Source organism: Dermacentor albipictus, chromosome 10 (genome assembly GCF_038994185.2).
Source record: "Dermacentor albipictus isolate Rhodes 1998 colony chromosome 10, USDA_Dalb.pri_finalv2, whole genome shotgun sequence".
Classification (NCBI taxonomy): domain Eukaryota; kingdom Metazoa; phylum Arthropoda; class Arachnida; order Ixodida; family Ixodidae; genus Dermacentor; species Dermacentor albipictus.
Window position 1 is genome coordinate 371,877 of NC_091830.1, and position 22,126 is coordinate 394,002.

The following is a 22,126-nucleotide window of genomic DNA, read 5'->3' on the forward strand; positions in this document are numbered from 1 at the left end:
CTCTTGATGTCAATTAGGATATTGTTTATACCTGTTTGCTCTCCGATCCAAACTGCTCTCTTTCTGTCTCTTAATGTTATGCCTAGCAATCTTCGTTCGATCACTCTTTGTGCTGTCCTTAACTTGTTCTCAAGCTTCTTTGTCAGTTTCCAAGTCGCTGCCCCATATGTCAGCACTGGTAAAATGCACTGATTGTACACTTTCCTTTTCAATGATAATGGCAAGCTTCCAGTCAGGAGCTGGCAATGTCTGCCGTATGCGATCCAACCCATTTTTATTCTGTAAATTTCCTTTTCATGATCAGGGTCCCCTGTGATTAATTGACCTAGGTAAATGTATTCCTTCACAGACTCTAGAGGGCGACAGGCGATCTTGAACTCTTGTTCCTTTGCCCGCATTTTTTTCATTATCTTTGTCTTCTGCATATTAATCATTTAACCCCACTTCTATACTTTCTCTGTTAAGGTCCTCAATCACTTGTCGTAATTTGTCCCCAGTGTTGCTGAACAGGACAATGCCATCTGCAAAATGAAGGTTGCCAAGGTATTCGCCGTTGATCCTCACTCCTAAGCCTTCCCAGTTGAATAGCAATAGCTTGAATACTTCTTAGACGCATGCAGTGAAGAGCATTGGAGAGAAAAGCATTGGAGAGAATGTGTCTCCTTGCCTGACCCTTCTCTTCATAGGTAACTTTTGACTTTTCTTGTGGAGAACCAAGGTATCTTTGTAGATATTTCCTCCTAAAATATTCACTTATGCCTCCTGTACTCCTCGAATGTGTAATGCCTCTATGACTGCTGGCATCTCTATTGAATCAAATGCCTTTTCATAATCTATGAAAGCCATAAAGAGGGGTTGATTGTACTCTACAGATTTCTTGACTACTTGATTGATAACATGGATGTGATCTAACGTAGAATACCCCTTCCTGATGCCAGCCTATTCTCTTGGTAGACTGAAGTCAAGTTATGCCCTTATTCTATTGGAAATTATCTTAGTGAATATTTTATACAATACCGAAAGCAAGCAAATGGGTCTATAATTTTTCACTTCTTTAACGTCTCCTTTTGTGGATTAGTATAATTTTGGCATTCCTTCAGTTCTCTGGGACCCTTGAAGTCGATAGACATTTAGTATAAAGAGCCGCAAGCTTTTCAAGCATGATATCTCATCGATCTTTGATAAAATCGACTGTTATTCTATCTTTTACTGCTGTTTTTCCGCGGGTCATGTCTTGCAAGACCCTTCTAACTTCATCGTTAGTTATAGAAGGAGCCTCTATATCGTGTTCATCACTACTTCAAATGAAGGTAGCTTCTGGGTACTGTCACAGTCAGTATAGAATTCTTCTGCTGCTGTTACTATTTCTTTCAAATTGCTAATGATGTAGTTAAACTTCGATATAACGAAGTTGGTAAAATTGACACTGCTTCGTTATATCAAAATTTCGTTGTAATGAAATTCGCTAGTTTATGCAAATAAGTGCAGTTGCTGATTGATTTTTCTTACACGGAAAGGGGCTGCAGAATTTTCCGAATTATTGGGCAATAAAAAAAAGCCAACATGAATGAAAAAACAATTCATTTTGATAAATTTTGGAGTTGGTGACGAATCATGCAGTTTCATGCTGCATACGTCAACGGTATCTTCACATCAGCATTACGAATTAAACGAAGCCAGCCAAGCTGTCGTGTGCACTCCGCCCCTGCGGCTAACAGGATCATCCACATCAGGAAAAGCTATCGGGAAAAGTGCCGGCAGTGGGGAATGAATGCTTGGTCTGCCTCTCCCTCTAACGGGTCACCGAAAGTAAAAATTACGCAACCACTAATACTAAACGTGCAGGAAGACAGGTTACATGGTGCCGTTTCGGAACGCCAACTCTTCGGACATGCAGCAGATTACCTCTAAAGCAGGGTGCACGGCTGCGTATACCCTAAGCCGCACTTACAGATGCAGGCAGCCAAGGCGAAGACGTGGGCCAACCTAACCCCCAACTCAACGATCCCCTCGCGCTCTTGATCGCATTACCGTGAGCTTGCTCTGCTCCCACCTCTTTCCCTCTGCTTGTGCTGGAAGGCGGCACTCGTGAAGCCATATTTCTTGTCTCAACCTTGCACGCTTTTACTCCCCGTGCCTAAAGCACGCAGGGCTCGATAGGATCTTATCGCACTTGGACTTTACATGGAGCATGATGCGGCACCGCTTTGCTGTCACTCTTGTCCTGCCGGGAGCGATTCGAGAAATGTGTTAGCAAGCAGCCACTTGTAATTCAATCATTTGACCATCTACGACTGAGGAAGTTTCTGTTCATTCTCTCTGCATTATTGTGCGGTAGCAGTGACATTTTGTTATATTGAAATCACATCCAAACGCACTTCGTTATATTGAGGTTCTAAATACATAGTGTTCTATGGACAAGAGGTTATGCAAAGTTAAATACTTCGTTATATCGAGGTTTACCGATTTACTCTATTCTAACGCGCCCTCGATTGTAACGCACACCCGTTTTCCGTGAACAAAAAGAAATGGAAAAAGAAACCACCCTCAATATTAACGCGCAAGAGTTTGCTGTGATATTAAAAAACGAAAATTCCTTTAGAGTACCGCGCACCTCATTTTTTCATATAGAAATACAACTTTCTCTGATTTGGAAAAAACAAAAGATTTACTCCCAATGCGCTAAAGTTGCGATAAATAAAAAAAAGTCACAGTTTTGCCTGAAAGGCGAATCATCGATTATGATAGCAAATTAGAAGACAGCTATACAAAAAGTAAGAATAGTAGTTTTATTGGCCATATAAACTTTTAAACATTCGCTTACTAACTAAATTAGCAAGCATGGTGTCATGTGCTTACAAGCAAACATGAACACCTCTCACTCAATGACTGCAGAAACTCTTTAAATGCTGGAGTGAGGATGTGCAGTTACAGGAGCGAGGGAGTTGATCTTTGTGCGGCCTCTTGCTTCGACGTAAACTAAGGGAAGAGAACACAGCGCAGTGCGCCTAGATGCGTAGACTCTTGTCACCATCACAGATTGCTTTCAATATAGGGGCCGCATGGCTGCGCCGTATGCAGCAGTCGCCGGTGTAGAATGCCTCTCCTGTTTGCGCCAGTCCCGCACACAAGTTTCGGTAACTCCGAACGCCCATGATGCGACCCGATTTCTGTCCGCTTTCACACGCGTGATCCCTGTCCTTTTAGTTGCAGCATCGTGATGAACTTGGCATGTCTTTACAGTTGGCACTCCCATGCTGATAGAGCAAACGCAGAAAACGGGAAGACAGACGGTGAACACTACCTAAGCACACGTACAACAGCACATAGAGAAAGCTATGGCAGCTAGGCTTGAAGACCGACTCGAAGCGCGTACGAGGCAGCCATTATGAAATGGCGATGGAAATATAGTAACACAGATTTAGGGTTGTACTCGATTCTAATGCACACACAATTTTTGGACTCGTTTTATCAGGAAGTGCATGTTAGATTCGAGTAAATATGGTAACTGTATTACCCTGCTTATCTTTCAGTGCATACATCTTGGCTTGTCCTGTGCTAAGTTTTCTTCCCACTGATTTCATGCTGGGTGCATTTTTTACGGCTTGCTCAGTCTTACGTTATAATTTCGAATATCCCTTAGTTTCTCCTTGTTAATAAGTTTTGACAGTTTCGCAAATTCTACCTCATCTTTGAGTTCGACATTTTCTTTCTTTGTCGTTTCTTTATTAGGTCCTTTCGTTACTTGGGAAAGCTTACCTACTGGTTGCCTTGGTGCCTTAACTCCCACTTCAACTGCTGTTTCTGAAGCCAGCCTAGTTACAGTTTTATTCATTACTTCTATGTCATCTTCATCTCTCTGTTCTAAAGCTGCACATTTGTTTACAAGCACCAGTCTGAATCGGCCTTCTTTTGCCCTTACCGCGTCTAGGCTGGTTTGTTTCTTCTTGACTTAATTCTACTCATTCTCTTTCATATTCAGGCAAATTAACTAGACATTGCTAACCTATGATGACGGCACTTTACCCTACTTAACACTTCTACATCCTGCACTATGCTGGGATCTGCAGAGAGTATAAATTGTATTGCATTTCTTGTTTCTCCATTAGGGCTTTTCCAAGTCCACTTCCTGTTGCTATGCTTCTTGAAGAAGGTATTCTTTAGTTGGAGCTTATTCCTTTCCGTGAATTCTACAAACATCTGTCCTCTAGTGTTCCTAGAATCGATGCTGTGGTTGCCAATTGCTTGTTCACCAGCCTGCTTTTCCCCACTTTCACACTGAAGTCACTTGTGACTACAATTTATCGAGTTTGAACTTTTGTCATCGCTGATTCAACATCTTCATAAACTTTTATTTCTTCATCATCATGACTGGATGTAGGAGCGTAGGCTTGTACTAAGTTTATTTTATACCTCTTATTCAGCTTTATTACGTCTACTGTTTTATGCTGTAGAATTCGTCAACACTGCCCGCTATGGCCTTATGAATTAGGAATCCTACACTGTATTGTCTCTTATCTGGAATCCTCTGCAGAAGAGGACGTGGCCGTTAGTCAGAACTGCATAAGCCTCTCCAGTTCTTCTAACCTCACTAAGGCCAATAATATCGCAGACAATGCTCGATAGTTCGTCAAAGAATCCTGCTAAGCTAGCTTCACTCGAGAGGGTTCATGTGTTGAAGCTTGCAAGGTTCAGTTTCCAGTGGTGGCCTGTCTGGGTCCAGAGATTCTTAGCACCCTCTGCCACGCAGCAGGTCTGACCACCGCCTTGGTCAGGTGCTCATCAGCCGGTGGCGACTGAGGGCCACGGGTTAATTGTAGGAGTCGGGAGAGAGATAGTAACTGAATACTGCACCAGGGAGGCCCATTCCTATGCTGGTAAGGGACTGTAATTGTTGAAGCTTAGTAGGCCTTCCCAATTTGGTTGCACCTGGACTAGTATAGCCCCACTTGCTCTCAACATTTAAGATAGGTGCAAATAATATATTAGTTTACAAGGACTGAACATAAGAGAAATAGGGCAATAGTTACGGGGGTTATGCCTGTAGCCAGACTTACAAAGAATTATTTTTGCTGTTTTCCTGTCTTTTGGTAGACAGCTATGGTGAATTGATTTAGTAAAAATGCAACCTAATATGCTAGAACTATATTCTTTGGTATTCTGAAGGAATGTAGAGTTAACAGCGTCTTATTAATTTATTAATGATGGCTATTATACCAGCAGTTTCAAAAGTAATGGGATCCATAGGAAAATAGCTAAAATCGCTTGTGTACAAATAATGAATAAAGTTAAAGTCAGAGAAAGAGTGGGCAAACGTTTCGTTACGTAATGAGGCACAGAAGTGCTTTGGTTGAACTGTAAGACCAGACTTATGAACGAGGCATATGGCTGCTTCATTTTCTGGCTTTACTGGACTCCGAAACTGCTTTGGATTAGATTTTAACAATGATGGAACTGTAGTGTGAAAAAAAACTATTTAGGAGTGTTCAGAGTGTTTCCATACAATGTAGCAGCTATTTTATGGGCAGACCAGCGCTCTGTGCTTTGCGATTTCTTCGTAGAGGAAATAGCCTTGCCTTTTTTCAAGCAAAGCTTGTATTGCCTCACTTGTGTCGGCGTCGGTGTTGCCTTATGAAAAAATCCAAACAGTGCGAAAATAAAGATTGCTTGTAGGGCTGCGGATTTGAACCACCAACCTCTGGCTTGCAGGACCACCATGCTAACTGATTCAGCCACTGTTGGCTCATCATATGCGGCCTTTAAAGCGTGGTATAATATTCATGAAGAAGTAGACGCAGTGCAAGCCGCGAAACAATCAGAGGCATCCCCTCCCTCTGAAAGAGGCAAAGGGTGTGATCGCGTGTTCGCTTGCCTTGCACCCGCAGTTTTGCCAGTTCGAAGCAATGGCAGTGGGAGCGAGCCGGGTGTTGTGCATTCAGCCGAAGAACAGGCAGCGTTTGATGAACGCTGCCGGGAAGTTGCTTGAGAAGTTGCTCGTTCGTTTGTTCGCAGACGACTGCGTCATTTATCGAACAATTACTAGGACATCTAATCAAGACTTACTTCAGGAGGACATTAACTGTTTACAGCAATGGTGCGACCGGTGGATGATGGAACTTAATCCTAAGAAATGCAACTTGATGGTATTTTCTCGTCGGCGCGACCCATTTCCTTACCAATACACAATTAATAACATTCCCGTGTGTGCTGCACAGTCTTACAAGTACCTAGGTGTTACTATATCTAACGACTTATCCTGGCGAACACACGTCAGTAACATCATTTCATCTGCTAACAAATCGCTGGGTTTTCTCAAGCGTCATCTAAAACGCGCCCCCAAACCTGTTAAACTACTGGCCTACCAGTCAATAGTCCGACCGAAATTGGAATATGCATCCGCCATATGGAATCCGCACCACACATATCTCATTAACGCACTCGAAACCGTCCAAAACCGTGCCACAAGGTTCATCCATTCTAATTATTCATATGACGTGAGCATATCTTACTTAAAGAAAGAATTGAATTTACTTCCCCTTTGTACGCGCCGGCGCACTGGAACCCTTTCACTTTTCCATAAGTTTTATCACAGCTCGCTTAATCAACCAACCTAAATCCTTCCCGCAGCCCGAACATCTCATCGCACATGCCACACTTTTCAAGTGGGCCGCCCTCGCATGCGCACTGTTACCTTTTCCGCCTCATTCTTTTGCCAGGCCGCTACAGATTGGAACAATCTGCCCCACCAAATCTCCACCATCATTTGCCCTTCTACGTTCGTGGAGAGTGTCACTGCGCACTTTTCACAATAGAAATGACTTGTGCTAATAGACTTATATGCTCTTGCAACTTTAGTTTGTATTACTTAGTTCTATGTATTTGCGCTGACGTATGTAACCCTTTAGCACATGCAGTTTTTTTGTTGTTGTTTGCGTGTTCACTTATGTATTATGCAAATTATGTACTAATGTATTCCCACCCCTTATGTAATACCCCTATCCAGGGGTCTTTAAGGTAATAAAATGAAATGAAATGAGAAAGACCTCGCTGACCTCACCGTGAGGGAGTGCGAAGCTGAGACGTTACAACAACGAAGGCCCGTGGATCCCGAGCTTCGCTTGCACCCCTCTTCACAACTGTGAAAAGGCGGTCCCTTTTTTTTTTAGATATCTAGATCTTTAGGTGCGTACATGCCACATTCTTATCGTGTGCGTAGATATGAAGTTTCATTGTTAAAATGTGGCTAAAAGTATAATGTCAGAACACTCACCCCAATGGGCATGGGATAGCTGCCACCAGAATACAGCATATCCCGTTCCAGCTCTTCCAACATGTGCACATTGGGGGGCAAAGACGATTTCCCAGGAACAGCCTCCATGCATGAAAAAAGGACAATGTTTATGTACAATCACAAAAGAACCTACAATACATTAACCAGAACAGGTTCTGACATTTCAAGTCCACATTCTTATCAAGAAAACTATAAGCCTACTGTTTACGTGCAAAGAATGCTTAATGTGCAGTGAAGTATGCCACTTGTGCAAGCTGATTCGCACCCTTTGCCTTGACCCTACAGTTGGATCCTGCACACAATACGTCGCAGCATGCAAATAATAAAATTACATCAAATATCGGGAACAAGAAGCGAGACATGCAGGACAGAATGCAAAATTTAGTGAAGAAATTGTTTTATAAGCACAAGGACATATGTAGTGTCGCAAGGTAGGGTGAGGCTGGTCCAAAGTATTGCTTGTCTGATGTTGCGTTACTCTAATTGCACTTGTCTCTAGCTTTCAAAATATATATGAATACTTGCATACATGCCACTTTGAAGTATTTATTTAATTCGTTTTAGTTGTGTTGACCACAAAGTGGGTATGCCCCTTCATTGACTAATAATTTCATGTGAAGCTTTTATCACATAAACAACTTGTTTAACGAAATATTCGGTATACGACTTGCTTTTCCATCTAGTGCATCCCATAGTCATGGGGGAGGCCTCTGTAGCTCTCGTGTGCTCCTCTTTTGTTTGTTTATGGTGGCATGCACTTTTTTGAGAGTACCTTGCATCTGTCAAGGATCTATTTCATGCCTTTTTTGGTGTTGCTGATGGAGAGAACGTAAAGACCGACGCAAAAACGCAAGTTTAAGTTTTATGGCAACTGCTACAGTGTAAGCATGCTAAAGCACTTAGGGCCTCTCCTGGACCTTTGTGCATCTTTTCATATGCACTCTATTGATGGAGCTGCGGAGGGCAAAAAGAGACACTTGAAACTGAAAGCCAAAGCAAAATAGCAAAGGAAGGACGGCAGAAACGAAGAGAAAACGTACAGTAACGTTGACATGATGAAGACTGTAATATTAGGATGTTTTGATAGAGTACAAAGTTTACCACCATCTTATTTGCATTTTTTTACAATGCAATTCTGGGGCACTTTCTACCTTTTCCTAAAATACTGCCGAGTGTACAGTCGCAATAAGTTTGGGGAACAAGTCATATATTGAATATATTGAAGCCCAGCCCCACGGCCTAGTATTTCTTCAATACACTGTATCGGACAAACAGGCACGAGCGCGCATGCACTCTTGCTTTCAGCCGCAATGTCTGGACTGCGAAAAAATAAAAAAAGAAGACAATCGTGGCACCTTTGGTCCCCAAACCTTCGATTGCAACTGTAGATGAACAAAATGTTGTGAACATATGAGTTGGTGCATCATACAACTTTGGAAGTGAAATAAATTGCCGCAAGCTAACAGGAGTGCATGTCATTGTGGCAGTTGCACTATGTCGTGCAAAAAAAATGTTTCCTCTATATTTTTAGGTATTGTTACAAGGAAGTCTGACAAGGCTGTGGACGACGAGAATGATGCCGACCGGAAGACAACACCACAGGCTTAGCCAGTCACACCAGGAACGTCTAGCCTGAGCCCCACTTGCATAGCGCTGGCAATCCGGCTGAGCAGCTCTGCATGGCGCACTTCTTCATTACATCTTCCCCCCTCGCTAAAGATGGAGCCACAGAGGTGGCCTAAGGCATAGTGAGGGCGAATGAAGGGTTTGTGAAACGGCTTGAGGCAATCTATGCGCACAGTTTTGCGCACTTGGCGACGCAGGTCAGTAGGGAGCGTCAGAGATTCGATGATGTAGTTTACCGCAGAAGTTCGTTGTAAGACCTAGCAGTGTCCATGATATCTGGAGACAAACTTGGAGGAGACACCCGGCGACAACGTAGGAGGAAACTACAACCAAACGAAAGCGTCAGGTGAAAACTGGTGGTGGGGATGCCCGTTGCCATGACGAGTTCTGTAGCATTTATTCTTGTGCTGTAAGCGAGCGTGCTAGTTGTCGACATTCTTCTGCATACCGGGTGGCTTCAGAAACCGGTGTACCCTCCGACAAGTAGGGGTGTTAAGGAAGAATAGTGCCAATGGGAGATGACAGTTCTTGACCATACAGTAGAAAGAAATGAGAAAAGCCCGTTGTTGCCCGGGGGCGGCATTGTAGGCGTACGTGACATAGGGAAGGACGAGGTCCAAGTTAGAGTGGTTGGAGGCGACATATATCGAAAGCATGTTACCAAGAGTTCGGTTAAAGCACTCTGTCAAGCAGTTTGCTTGCAGGTGATATGCGGTGGTAACGCGATGAATAACGAGGCATTCAGTGACAAGTTTTTAAATGACATCGACGAAAAAGACGCGGCCTCGGTCGCTCAGGAGTTTGTGGGGAGCGCTGCGATGTAGAACGACGCGTTGAAGCAGGAAGGATGCAACGTCACGAGCTGTCGCAACGGGCAGAGTGGCTGTTTCTGATACTCCAGGTGGTCTAAAGCCACAACGACCCAGCGATTGCCAGCAGAAGTGTATGGCAGAGGCCCGTATACAGGGTGTCTACCAAGTTGACATTTCCAAATTCCCTGAGTTTTCCAGGTTTTCCCTGAGCACCTTTGCGAAATTCCCTGAATGAGTCAGATCTTTGTTTTATGTCAAGACAGGCTGACACCACGTTGCCCGATGCTGTCACTCTCTAGTAAGCATGCTGAAACAAAAAAATGACTTAATCCAGTTTGAACAGTAAGGAGTAATATATATTTTATTTAAAAAGAAAACAGAAGGAAGGTGTTAGTAAAATGCACAGCGAAAGAGATGGTAAAGCCCATTCCAAATTGAGTCGAACATTTTCAAATACGAATGAAAAGGAGATGCATACATAAGTAAATATTTTTTTAATATCGGCTATTTCTATCAACTGATAGCAAGCTCATCTGTATGAGGTCCTGAACTTTGTCACAACTAAGGTTCTCTCTCAGCAGCTGGGAAGTCAACCTCAACTGTCCTGACATACTCTCAGCCCGTACACAACATCTCAGTGTTGGGTTTCACTGCGTAAACAATTTATTTTGGTTTGGATGAGGGACACCTGTGTCTCAGCATCAGCCATCACTTAGTTTTTTTAGCTCAAGCTCCTTCAAAAAGGTGGCGGCACCCTTCCTTTCCCGTTAATTCCTCAGTGCGTCGGTCCTTTCTGTTCTCATCCTCCTTCTACCACGCTTTCACCACATGGATCATCTGAAGCATCCTCTTGGTCAGTTGTACAATCAACATTTGATTTCTTGGACTTCCGAGGGGCCGCAAAAAAAAAATTTGAAAAAAAACGGGCAGTCTGAAAAAAATTAATGCATGTCTTTAACTGCCTTTAAGGGCTAAAATTACCACAGGCACAACTCAAAAAGCTCTGAAGGCCTGCCAGTACGCTTTTTAGGCATATCAGGGCTTGTACTGTGCCAGAAGACGACGTGCACGCATGTGTAATTAAGTAATGTATACTGTGTCCCGCGACAATTGCCCCCTTCCCACGCTTGTTATGCTTCACTGCCTAACAGTAGTGTACCGAGGCGAAGCTAACTTTCGCAGACTGGCATTACGCACCGCGCTGTGCTCTGCGAGCTTCAAAGCCAATCGCTAGGATTACAAAGGCGGAGTCGGTGCCATTGGTGATAGCGGCGAATTATCTCAATGAAAAACACGGCACCGCACGGCAAGAAGCTTAATAGCCAACATAGAAGCAGCTAGGCCTGACGTTGCCGCGGTGGTGGTTATGGATTTGCCTGCGAGAGTGCCGGTTCGAGGCGGCGAGATAATCAAAATAGCGGCGGTGGCGGCTTTGATTAATGCCATTTCAGACCTGCAGTCGGGGCAATATACATTGACTATATAGAGTACGTGGTGGTGCCGCAAAACCGTGCAAATTATCGGGCATGTCCGAAAAATCGGGCGTCTAGAAAATCGGTCGTTAACTACTCTGGCAATACATCGTGCCGATGACACGGCGTCAATGACCATTCGTTGCGATTCCTCTGTTACTGGAGCCAGCATTAACAAGACTTTCGTTCCCTTTCAATAAAGTTACAGCTAATTTTCCCTGATAGAGGCACAAATTCCCTGAGTTTTCCTGAGTTTTTCCAGACTGTTCAAATTCCCTGAGAATTCCCGGTTTTCCCGGTTTTCCCGGTTGGTAGACACCCTGGTATAGGTCTATCCCAACCCGGTCAAAGGGTCCTGATGGGCACAGCAAAGGTTGGATTGGTCCAGAAGAGCGGAAAGGATCAGGCTTGCGGCATTGACATTCTGCGCAAGAGCAAATGTACTTTTACACAAAGGTGTACATACCACGCCAATAAAACCTTTGTTGTAGTCTGGTGGAGGTCTTGAAGATACCAGCTTGTGGGCACCGAGAATTGGCGAAGAAAGCGGCACATACATCAGCACAGAGATGCTGGGGTATTACTAGCAGCGACTAGCGGCCGTCAAAATTGTAGTTATGGCAATAAACGATTCCGTCGCAGATGGCAAAATACGAAGCTTGTCAGCATAGTACTCGCGATGGTGGGCACGCAAGCGTATCAGAGAGGTAATCTATCAAAGATGAAATCCAGGAGTGCTTTCGCTGCACTAAAGCTATGTCGACAGAGGCTAATGGAGGAAGTGGGTTGTCTAGGATAGAGACACTGACAATGTCGGTGTGGGTAGGTGAGTGCGAAAGAGCATCGGCATCGGCATGCTTCTTGCTTGAGCGGTAGACAACCCGGATGCCATACTCTTGGAGCCTCAGTGAGCAGGCAACTTAGTGTTGCGAAGCCATCATCGCAAGCCGGGGACCACATGGAAAGATTGGGGTCTAAGAAGCTCTGTCAGCGATGCCATAATCAAAGCAAAATTTCTAATGAAGCAGCGCAAGTATGAACAGGGGCCAATGAAACTGCGCAAGTGTTTTAGAGATGTGAGCTTCCGGAATTCTTTAACAGCACGTAGCTTAACGGCATCAGGAAGAGTACCATCCTTCAACACGACATGTCCGAGAATAGTCAGCTTGCATGCCCCAGAGTGACATTTTTTGAAGTTTATTTGGAGGGCAGAGTCGCTGAGTCAGTGTAAAACCTGCTCCAAGCAATGAAGGCGAGTAGTAAAATGTGGTGCAAACACTACTAGATCATCCAAACAACACAACCACGAGTTCCATTTGAGGCTTCGGAGAATGGTACCCATCATGCACTGAAATGTGGCAGGCGCATTGCAAAGGCCAAAGGCATCACAGGAAATTTTTATAAGCCATCTGGTGTGATGAAAACAGTTTTTGGCTTATCGTCTGCAGGCACTTGCCAATAACCATCGCATAGATCGAGGGAGGAAAAGAACTCTGCACCTTGTAAGCAGTTAGGGTGTTGTCAATCGGCGGCAATGGCTAAACATCTCTTCGGGTTATCTTGTTTAGGCGACAGTAATCCACGTAAAAGCAGATCAAGCCGTCCTTCTTCTTAACTAAAACAACTGGGGATGCCCATGGACTGTCAGACGGTTCAATGACGCCACACTTTAGCATTTCACCTACTTGCTCATCAGTGATGCGGCATTCTGTTGACGATACACGGTATGGTCATTGCCGTAGCGGTCAGTGAGCACGAGTGTCAATCCAGTGCCATACAGTCGTTGTTCGGCCCAGAGAAGTACTATGGCTGTGAAAAGCAGGGCGAAATTTCTCGGAGATGGAGACGGTCAAGGCATTGCTTGGGGTTTAAAGCATTGTCGATGACATGGCTGAAAACTTCTTCAGGCAATGTGGCAGTTACAGGACTAGAGTAGAGGGTGTTGAACACTGATGATCAAACAGGAAGTTCCAGTTACTGAACTACAGTAGAGGATGTTGACCTCTGACGATCCAACAGGAAGTTCCAACATGGAAAGGGTGTCATAAGGCTCCACAGTGCCAAGAGGTTTGCCACAAAGCAATTTTTTCGGGAATGGGAAGTGGTTCTTTACAGGAAGGTGAGTCAGACCAGGTTGTCGCACCAGAATTTAGAAGGCCAAGCAGCGCGGTTGGGAGTGGCGAGAGGTGGCAATGAATGAAAGCAGTGAAAGGTATGAAGAGTACCGTAGAGTTATAGACAACAGAACAGGATACAGATGCCAGAACGGATATAAACGGAGGTACCTGGATGTCGTCAGTGAGAGACAACCAACGCATATTTTCATAGATGTCTCGAATGTGTAAGTGAGGCCAAGCAGTAATATGAAGTAATGTCCACTTCGCAGAAATCCTGTCCTGAAGTATATGTTTAGAGATACATGATCTCAAAGTAGGTGGCTAAATGCATTAATGTTCTAGTTCACTGTTATCAGCACTCCATTTTCCACGATGTTAGGTATTAATGAAAGGCATAGGTCAGGGGTGCCATATACTTCATAACATGCTACAGTGTAACTGAAAATTGAGAAAATTGTAGATGCTCATAAATCAAGTCACTCGATACCTGTATCTAGTGACAACCCTGAAATAATTAAACTCACTTCACAAATAAGCAACCTTGTACAGAAATGAGATGACTTGGAAAACCGCCTTCGCCGGTACAACCTACTTTTCTTTGATGTTGAGGATCCGCATGACGAAACTTGGGAGCAATCAGTCTCGTGTTATTTCACTATGTGCAAATAAACTTCAAACTGCCATCACCAAAAATGACGTAGAACGCGCACACAGGCTTGGCCGTTTCCAGGCGGGTAAGCACCGACCAATTATAGTCAAACTTGCGCGGTTCAAAGATAAGTGTAGCAGTCTGTCTGCCGGGCCAAAGCTTAAAGGTTCGACAATTTCTATTCAAGAAGATTTTTCATCGCGTATCCGGTTTGCAAGGAAAAGTTGTACGCCTATGTGAAACAAAACAACACCTCCACTTTCAAGATACGCTTCAATAAGCTTCAGATGGATGAAAGGCAGCTTTTTATGATGTGCAATCCAACTAAGTCGTAGAAGTTAAATCCTAGCCATCACTGCAGGCTTACCCAGCCCTCTCCTTTCCCCCCCAGCCGTTACTAAACCTTGTTGACACATCATGCAATCACATACTATCTGTTATACTGGTTAATGTTCACAGTTACATGTAAGAAAAAGATACCGTTAAAGCCCTTCTCAATGACAATAATACAGACATGGACATATTCACTGAGTCTTGGTTAACCCCTGACATAGATAGCACTGCGCTACTGCATGCAGGTTCCCCCTACACTGTTTTCAGATGCGATAAGAAGGAATAAAGGGGTGGTGGCGTTCTTGTCTTCACCCACAAAAACAGCATTCCTTGTTACCAACTCCCGAACAATTGTACTCACGAAAGAAATTCTTTGTGTGCACATATCCATGCCAACATGCACATGCATACTCATATCTTGTTATCGCCCACCCGATTGTGACCGTTCCTTTATCGACGAACTAAACACTGTCATTTTAAATGCCACCTCTCAATTCGCACGTGTTAACTATATTATTTGTGGTGATTTTAACTTTCCAGATATCAACTGGGACAATCTAACAGCATCATTCCGCTAGTCAAAAGATTTCCTTGATTTAGCCTTAAACTTCAACCTTACACAAACAGTAAACTTTCCTACACGTGGCTCAAACACCCTTGACCTGGTCCTCTCTTCTCAACCCGAATACATTAAGTCGTTAGCATGTGTCAGTGGGCTGAGTGATCGCAGTATTGTCCTTTTCAATTTGAATATCCCTGTTCCAATCAAACAGCGTTGAATAAAATTAATACAGGACTATAATAACGCTGAATTTTCCAAAATTAACAATGAGCTAAATATTTTTTTTGAATACCTAAAAGAAACTGCTTTCAGAAGGTCTGTTGATGGAAACTGGCTGTTGTATAAGCAAAAGCTACTCAGCCTAATCAATAATTACGTACCCCTTGTTTACATTCGTGATGTTATGGTAAAGCCTTGGTACACAAACCAACAAAAAGAACTAAATGATTACAACGAAGGTGCCAAATAAAACAACGGACGAAGGAAGGAGACACGCGACAATTATGTATAGGCACACTAACAACTGAGCGTTTTATTTATTGACCCAGGAATAAATAGCTGCTGTCAAGGATCAAAACAACAAGAAGGAACAGGGCAGTCATCTGCATCACACAACGAAACCACAACGAAACCAGCTCACCCGTAAAAGATAAATGAGTTCACATGTCAATACATTCCCATATAGCGTCTCACTTACACAGAAATTCCTTTTTCTTTAGCAAACATGGCTTTCGTCCGGGCTTATCATGCGGAACAGAACTCTTTAAATTCAGCGTCTTTAAATTCACCACAGATCTCCACCTAAACTTAGATTCATTTCAGACTGACATAATTTACATAGATTTCTCAAAGGCTTTCGATCGCGTCCCTAACCATCGACTAGTGTCCAAACTTTCATGCCTTCCCCTCGACCCACTAATCCTACCATGGATCATCTGCTTCCCGACAGATAGCCTCCAGTTCACCTGCGTTAGCAGTTGCTGTTCAAATACTACCAAAGAAATATTAGGTGTACCACAGGGATCCGTCCTCAGCGCACTCCTTTTTCTAATATACAATAACGACTTCCCAACAGACATATAATCGACAATACGTTTATTCACCAATGACTGTGTTATTTACCGTCATGTCACTACTAACACTGACCAATCTATTCTGCAAAATGACCTAAATTCTATTGACAAGTGGTGCTCACGCTGCATGATGGAACTAAATGTCTCCAAACGTAAGTTAATGCATGTATCACGTAAATGCTCTATATCTAAATTTCCATATTCTTTAGGCTCTGTGAACTTATCTGAGGTTGAGAGTTACCGCTGCCTTGGTGTTATCATTAACAAACTAAATTGGCCGAACCACATTCTTCAAGTAACAGCGAATGTCTCAAGATCCCTTAACTATATTAAAAGGTCCCTATCCTTGCCTCCTCCGTCGATTTGTAAACTAGCATATGAAATTTCCATCCGTACCAAATTAGAATGTGCGTCTACAATTTGGAATCTGCATCAAAAGTACTTGACTGACACTTTAGAAGCTACTCAAAACCATGCTTCCCGTTTTATCGAATTATGACAACACTATCAGCATTACTAACTTGAAATTATCTATTGGTCTGCCCCTTTTAGCATCAAGACACATGATTTTGCAACTCTGCCTATTCCTTAAATTGTACTATAATTTTCCTGACCTTCATTCCTCACTTTTATTTCCACCCGTGCGCTTATCACATCGTCTATTCAGTTCTTTAAATATCCAACGCCTTCATGGTTCTACAAATGCTTTCAACAAAGCCTTCCTTCCCATTGCAATAAAACAATGGAACTCGCTTCCAGAATCCACTGTTGTAGAGCGAAACCCTTCGAAATTTCGAGAGTTACTAATCACCCATATTTTCAACTAATTATGCAAAAACCTGTTTTTTTTTTTTGCAGTGCCTTTTCTGTTGTTGATTTTTGTTGCTTTTTACATGACCATTTCTTCAGTGTTTGTATTATTGTTTGCCACCCCCCCCTCCATGTAATACCCCGCATGGGGCCGTTGAGGGAATAATAAATGAAAGAAAAAAAAAACAATTTTCATCTTATTACACACGTTCGTGGAAAGCAGCTACAGAAGACCAGAGCCTGAGATATCCAAAGATCAAATTACAGGAACATTTGCAAAGCAAGAAGACTGCTTTCACATTTCGAAATGGTCACATGAAGATGTCCAGAAAGAGCGCACCTGGGATAAAGCTTGTGCAGAGCTTTGCTGCTGTAGTTTCCAGAGGAGGGAAGCAAGTCTGTCATCAGCGGGTGGATATACCGCCTTTGGTGTCCAGATTGTATCTGTCTTTGGGGAACCCTGAAAGAAAGAGTTCAGGCATTGGCAGTAAACTACAGCGCAAAAAGCACAATAATGCTGTTTCTGAATGCATGGCAGATCACAAAAAGAACCTTTATTTTAAAAAGATAATGTAAGCTTTCATATTTTGAATAAAATTTCATTTATCTCATAGAAGACCACACAATTTTTATCAATTTAGAAAAAAGAAAAACATCAGTTATGTTTCGATTTCGAGTTTGCTGCAAGAACCTGAATCAGAGAGCCAAGTGAAAACATTAGAACCCTACTGATATGTTCTTTGCTATTGAGCTTTCCCGGCTGCTATGCTGCCATCTTTGCGGACCCAACCTAAAGCCCATTGACTTCGATGTATTATGTTCCGATCAGATATGTCGCCATTCTTTAATGTTGCCACATTTTACAAAGTGTTTGAACTTGGTGGTCACATAAATACAGTGTCGCAGAGGCAAATTCACTCTTACATTTTGCTAAAGACGATAAGTGTATACTCGCGGTTAAGCCTGTCAAGCCCTGCTCATGGCCTGATTCCAAAATGATGGAAGTACACATAAGCGTCTTGGCTCGGTTGTAGTTTTTGCCGGTTCCCTAAAGTCGGCTCACAGTTCTGTTATGCAATTCGGTTCGGTTATATGGTCAAGCGAATGCAAAAAATTTCCGTAGAACACATCTCACAATGGCTGTTGAGGTTAATGTGATTAGCATTCAAGCAATGTAGCAAGACTGTGTTGCTGGAGAAACATTTATAATCTGCAGTGGTCATTCTGAGATTTCCACCCTTTTGTCTATGTGACATATACTGTCCTCGGGATAGGCTAACTTTGCCATGACACTCACTTGCCATAGTCGGCTATGACTGTGACAGCATGGCAACAACAGTATGACAACGATGCAGTGACGATGGGATGACGTTGATGGGACGATGAAAGCAGTGTGACGATGATAGTGTGAAAACGATAGCCTGAGGACAGTGGCGTAGCCAGAAACTTCGCTTGGGGGGAGGGGGGGAGAGGCTCGCAATGCAGCTCGGTCGTCTCCTTATAAAATATGTCGAGGGATCAAATGCATGGATAACTGCAATGCCATTGCCAGAGATGCTCGAAACGAATTTTTTAACACTATGTACTGTGAAGACAAGTAAAAAATGCATTTTTTAATAGAAGAATATACTTGTATGTCCCAAAAATTATTGTGCCCAAATAACTGAAATCAATGCTTGTGTTTTTTGTCTATTTAATAAGTAAATAAAATATCACACAAACTTTAGAACTATATTAGTTCGAAACCAGCAAAGCAGTGCATGCCGCTGATATGAAAAATGTAAAAGCCATGAAATGAAGTTGAGGACAAATATTTTAATGAAACTTTTTCATTCAAGAACCTTGTAAACATTTTTATATGTATGCAGTGGCCAGGGAAAACTCTCAATGACGCTGTCCTGTATTGCGTAGGAGGCGAGGTCACTGGTCGTGTATTGTGAGTAATTGCACCGAAATTGTAGTCACAACAAAGAGCACACATAAAAGGCACGAGTTATGCAAAATATACGAGGGCAAGTCAAATGAAAGTGAGCCAATGCAAATATATGACAAACAGGGTACTTTATTTGGAAGTAGTCTCCATGAGCATTAAGAAATTTTCCCACTGACTAACGTGCCGCGTGATTCCCGTCTCATAAAGCTCCTTGGGTTGCCACTTCAAGAAGTCTGTAACTGACTCTTTAACATCATCATCCAATGCGAATCTGGTTCCCTTGAGCTATTGTTCCAATTGCCCCAAATTGTGGAAATCGCAAGGTGACAGGTCTGGGCTGTATGGCAGATGTAGCAGTGTTTCCCACTTGAACTTTGCCAGTTTTGTGTTAACCACACCAACGATGTGGGGATGGGCATTGTCGTGGAGCAAGATGACCCCATTGGTCAATATTCCGCATTGTTTGTTCTTGATTGCAACATGCAGCCGATCCGGCGTTTCACAATATCAGAAACAATTGATGGTCTCTTTAGGTTTAGCAAATTCGATCAATAATGGCCCATAACGATAGAAGAAAAAGTCAACACCCGGCGGAAATGACGGTCTTTGCCTTCTTTGGGGATGGTGAAGTTGAATGTTCCCACTGTAAGCATTGCCGTTGTGTTACAGGCTCTTAATAGTGGCACTATGATTCGTCCCTGGTGACAACTGCAGACAAGAAGTTGTCACCCTCATTGTGATACCGAATCAGATGAGTCAAGGCAGCGTCGAACCTCTCCTGTCTTCTGGCGGTGGTTCAAAATCTTGGGCATCCATTGCGCATAAAAGATACAATGGAACATACAAATGTGAACATACAGCTTGATAAAGGGCAAAAAAGTGTCAATGGAAACATAGTTCACTCCAGGTATACACAAAACATTGCAACAAGATATTTAAATATAATGTAAAGGAGATTTATTAGGGTTCGTAGCGACCGCCGGTTCTACGATGCACCGAGCAGTTCCCGAGCTCGAGCTTCTGCTGCGCGCTTGATGCTGCCGATGCTGCTGACCCAGTGCGCACGTTCGTTATCTTCCTTACAATGGCCCCGCGGAAATAAAGGAGCCATCCTGGCGACTTAGGTTTCTGGAAGGACGGTAGAATCGTGATACGGCTTGAGACGCTGAACGTGAACGACTTCGTTCTCGGACGCTACCCTCTGCCATGTCGGACGCCGACCAGCAGACTCTTCCACCGCCACCCGTCCCTTGCCCTGATACCGTTCGCTAACGGGAGCCTCCCATCTTCAGCGGAACCGACGACAACGACGTTGAAGAGTGGCTGTCGTCCTACGAGCGGGTGAGCATTCACAACAAATGGAATGACTCAGATAAACTGGCTTACGTATCATTCTATCTCGCGGGCGTGGCCAGTCTCTGGTTCAGAAATCATGAGAGGGATATCCGAACGTGGTCGGTGTTCAAGACTTCGATTACCGAAGTATTTGACTGACCCGCCGTCAGGAAACTCCGAGCTGAGCAGCGTTTGCGTACATGCGCACAGGACACGGGTGAGACATTCACCAGCTATATAGAAGACATTCTAGATTTGTGCAGGCGCGTGAACGCTGCCATGACGGAAGCGGAAAAGATCAAGCACGTCATGAAGGGAATCGATGATGACGCGCTCCAGATGCTTCTGGCCAAGGACCCACGCACTGTTGGCGACGTCATCAGCTTGTGCCAGAGCTATGATGAGTTGCGTAAGCAGCGAGCTCTGACAAGGCAACATCCCACACCAAAAGCGACGTCACTCTGTGGCCTGACCACCGGCCCAGAACAAGCCTCCCTGATAACCCAAATCAAGGACTTTGTCCGCGAAGAAGTTGCACGACAGCTATCTCTGGTGTCCGTTACTCAGGAGTCTGCCAGCACTTTGCCGTCTCATCTCCGTAACGTGATCCATGAAGAGGTCGCGGAAGCGCTGCCGGCTGTTCACCAGCAAGATGTCGTGACTACACCACTCACTTATGCTATGGTTGCTGCAATGGCCCCTAGCACTGTGCCCGTGCGTCGCTTCCAGCAGCCTGTGCACCGCCCTCCCCCTCCCGTCCCCTGGACCACCACTGCCGTCACTAACCCGTGGCGTACGCCGGACAATCGCCCTATATGCTTCGCCTGTAGGTATCCCGGTCATGTCGCAAGGTTATGCCACCGCCGATCGCAGGCGTTCGATGGCGATCGCCGCGCGCCCTATGTGCCGCCTGATCAACCTGCACCTTACGGATTATTCGACCCATCACCAGCTCGCTTCGAACGCCTCCAGTCACCCTCCCCACGTCGCCAATCACTTTCCCCTATGCGTCAACGGCACGTCTCTAACGAAGAGGGAAACTAGACAACGCAGTTCCTGAGGCAAGAACTGCGCAAGTGTCGACATGCCGACGTCCTCCTCCTTTACCTGCTAATGTCATTGTTGTGCTTATCGAAGATGTCGCTACAGTCGCCCTCGTCGATACCGGTGCCGCTATTTCAGTTATGGATGCAAGATTTTGCCGTTCGCTTCGTAAAGTGACGACATCTCTGTCTGGATTGTCGCTCCGAACGGCGAGTGCTCAACCCATTCACCCTGCCGCTGCTTGTACTGCCCGTGTGACCGTACAGGACGTTTTGTACACGATTGAATTCATAGTTCTTTCATCGTGCTCCCACGCCGTTATTCTAGGATGGGATTTTCTCTCACGACATAACGCCATCAACAATTGCGCTCGGGCTGAGATTGAACTTTTCCATCTTGGTGACCTGGCCTCCGTCGATGCTCATCCTGCCGCTAAAATTGTCGTGCAAGAAGACACCTGTATTCCTCCGCGCTCTTCAGCATTCGTACCAGTCTTCTGTAGTATCATATCAGACGGGATGGTCTTCTTCATGCCCTCTCATCACTTTGTTACCCGAAAAGCGCTTCCTTTGCCCTTTGCAGCTCTTGACCTTGCCGCCGGTGTCAGCACGATGCCCATTTACAATCATCTTTCATCGCCGCTATCACTGCTCTGCTGCGAATGCCTTGGTTACGTCGAATCGGTCGATTCAACACGAATTGTCTCCGTCCTAGACAAAGCACCTGCTACTGCCGTCCATGAACTGAGTGCCCTCTCCGTACCCGACTCAACATGCACTGGTGTGTTCAACCCATTCATCGCCGAAGATCTGCCGCATTCGCAGCGATCTCAACTTCTCGCACTCCTTCAGCACCTCCACCACTTGTAAAGGAGATATATTGGGGTTCGTAGCGCCCGCCGGTTCTACGATGCACCAAGCAGTTCCCGAGCTCGAGCTTCTGCTGCGCGCTTGATGCTGCCGATGCTGCTGACCCAGTGCGCACGTTCGTTATCTTCCTTACAATACGTATAAGTCTTCAATAAACCTACATATCTAAGAAAAAGTCACTGTATGTAATATGTCAAACA

General features: G+C 44.3%; 1 protein-coding gene across 4 annotated transcripts in view; it reads right to left on the minus strand.

Annotated features, from left to right (window-relative positions):
• Nucleotides 1-22,126, minus strand: part of Patr-1 (Protein associated with topo II related - 1) — a 312,386-nt gene that overhangs the window by 177,508 nt on the left and 112,752 nt on the right. For all 4 annotated transcript variants that reach the window (XM_070527717.1, XM_070527720.1, XM_070527716.1 and 1 more), the window contains 2 exons: nucleotides 17,086-17,205; nucleotides 7,271-7,372 (listed from right to left, as the gene is read on the minus strand). In XM_070527717.1, the coding sequence (XP_070383818.1) occupies nucleotides 7,271-7,372; nucleotides 17,086-17,205 (222 nt within the window). The remainder of the gene's footprint in view (nucleotides 1-7,270; nucleotides 7,373-17,085; nucleotides 17,206-22,126) is intronic.